Below are 1,719 nucleotides of genomic sequence, written 5' to 3' on the forward strand. Positions count from 1 at the left end.
GTAAGATACTTGTACATTTACTCGAGTATCACTTTGTGGTACTTTATACAACACTGCAGGATAGTATTTTTTTAAGTAATAACAACTCAAAATAAAATAGGAGTAACGACTTTCTACTTCTTACCTTTTTAAAAAATGTAGTGAGTAGAAAGTACAGATAATTGTGTAAAAATGTAATGAGTAAAAGTAAAAAGTACGTTGAAAAATAAGTACTCAAGTAAAGTACAGATAACCAAAATTTCTACTTAAGTACAGTAACAAAGTATTTGTACTTAGTTACTTTACAACTCTGCWTGTTGCTGTTTTCTTATTGAAACTGAAACCACGTCTGCTGCCAGGCTCAGGGTTTTTATGCTTTTCTTGTAAGTTACACATAAACCTCAGAGGCTCTTAAAGATGTTCTGAGAGTTTAAMAGTTGGATCTTTACGAGCCCGTTCTGGTGCCGCATGCTGACACCGGACTCTGTCCCCCCCCCCAGGCGCAGACGTCCACGCCGAACCCTCCCCCGTCTCCACGCCAGGATCCGTAAAGCTGGGAGAGACGACACCCAGCCGCCCGCCAGCTCCACCMGACCCACCATGATGGCATCCAGCGACGTGGACAGCCGAGCCGACGGTAAGGAGAACCGGGGGGGGCGAGGTGAACCGGGTCTGCGCTGTAGACAGATTAGGTTTAATCCCGCCTGGCAGGAACACAATGAATCATCAGCGCGTCACAACAACTCATTAAACAACGTGTGATCAAGTTATCAGCACTTTTTAATCCCATCTACACCGACAGTCGTTTTATTCTGATCAATGTCTTCTTTCTGCAGCGTTAAACTTATATTTATTTATTTATTTGTGCTTCTGTTGCATGTTTTTACTATGTACTTCACATGTAAGTGACTTCCTGCAGTCAAATACCTCWGGATGGTATTTAAACCTTAAAATAAACACTGTTGTGTAACAGTCAGGAGGATTACTGTGGTTGTCTAAAATAGGAGGTTTTAATGACGAGCCTTGGTTTCACACATCGTCTCTGCTGATGTCCTGGACTCTGGGTGCTACAGTATCGACCCGACTGCTAGTGTTAACCTCGCATATCTGCAGGCAGGTAGAACCGGAGCGAGGACGCTGCAGGACTTTTTGTGGGTTTTTTTGTTTTGTTTTTTCGAGCAGTTTCTCGTACCCGTTTGTCCCAGTCAGCTGTGCAGAACCCAAAATGTCATAATTAGAAATAAAAGCAGAAATATAGAAATGGATCAATAATTAAATACTTTTAAAATGCACCAATTAAATAAAAAAAGAACTTTACTTCATGTTTTATCATTTTATTGACCTTCATATTTATTTTTCCAGCTTAATTACAAGAAATTATATATTTTAGCACATAATTTACATTTTACTGTTTTTATATATATATTGCATTTATGTCTTTTTTAATAAATGATAATACTTATTGACATTTCTCTGTCTCCTGTCTTTACCTTGTGCATTTCTGCCTCATTGTGTAAATAATGTGGGCGGAGCTTCTTGGGTCAGCTCCTCTCCTATTGGTCAACAGACAGGAAGGAGCAGGATCCATGTGCAGATGTGATGCTTGTGACTCAATTTAGCTTAAAGTTTAGTTCAAAACAAAGACAGGTAAATGTTTTACTCCTTACCTTTGTTATTAATTAATTAATTAATTAATTAATTAATTAATTAATTAATTAATTAATTAATTAATTAATTAAT

General features: G+C 38.0%; 1 protein-coding gene across 1 annotated transcript in view; it reads left to right on the top strand.

Annotated features, from left to right (window-relative positions):
* slc36a1 (solute carrier family 36 member 1) overlaps nucleotides 1–1,719 on the top strand; it is a 71,579-nt gene that overhangs the window by 3,170 nt on the left and 66,690 nt on the right. The window contains exon 2 of the mRNA XM_014028949.1: nucleotides 480–616. Within this exon, the coding sequence (XP_013884403.1) occupies nucleotides 580–616 (37 nt within the window). The 5' untranslated portion in view covers nucleotides 480–579. The remainder of the gene's footprint in view (nucleotides 1–479; nucleotides 617–1,719) is intronic.

This window comes from Austrofundulus limnaeus, unplaced genomic scaffold (assembly GCF_001266775.1).
Source record: "Austrofundulus limnaeus strain Quisiro unplaced genomic scaffold, Austrofundulus_limnaeus-1.0 Scaffold833, whole genome shotgun sequence".
NCBI lineage: Eukaryota > Metazoa > Chordata > Actinopteri > Cyprinodontiformes > Rivulidae > Austrofundulus > Austrofundulus limnaeus.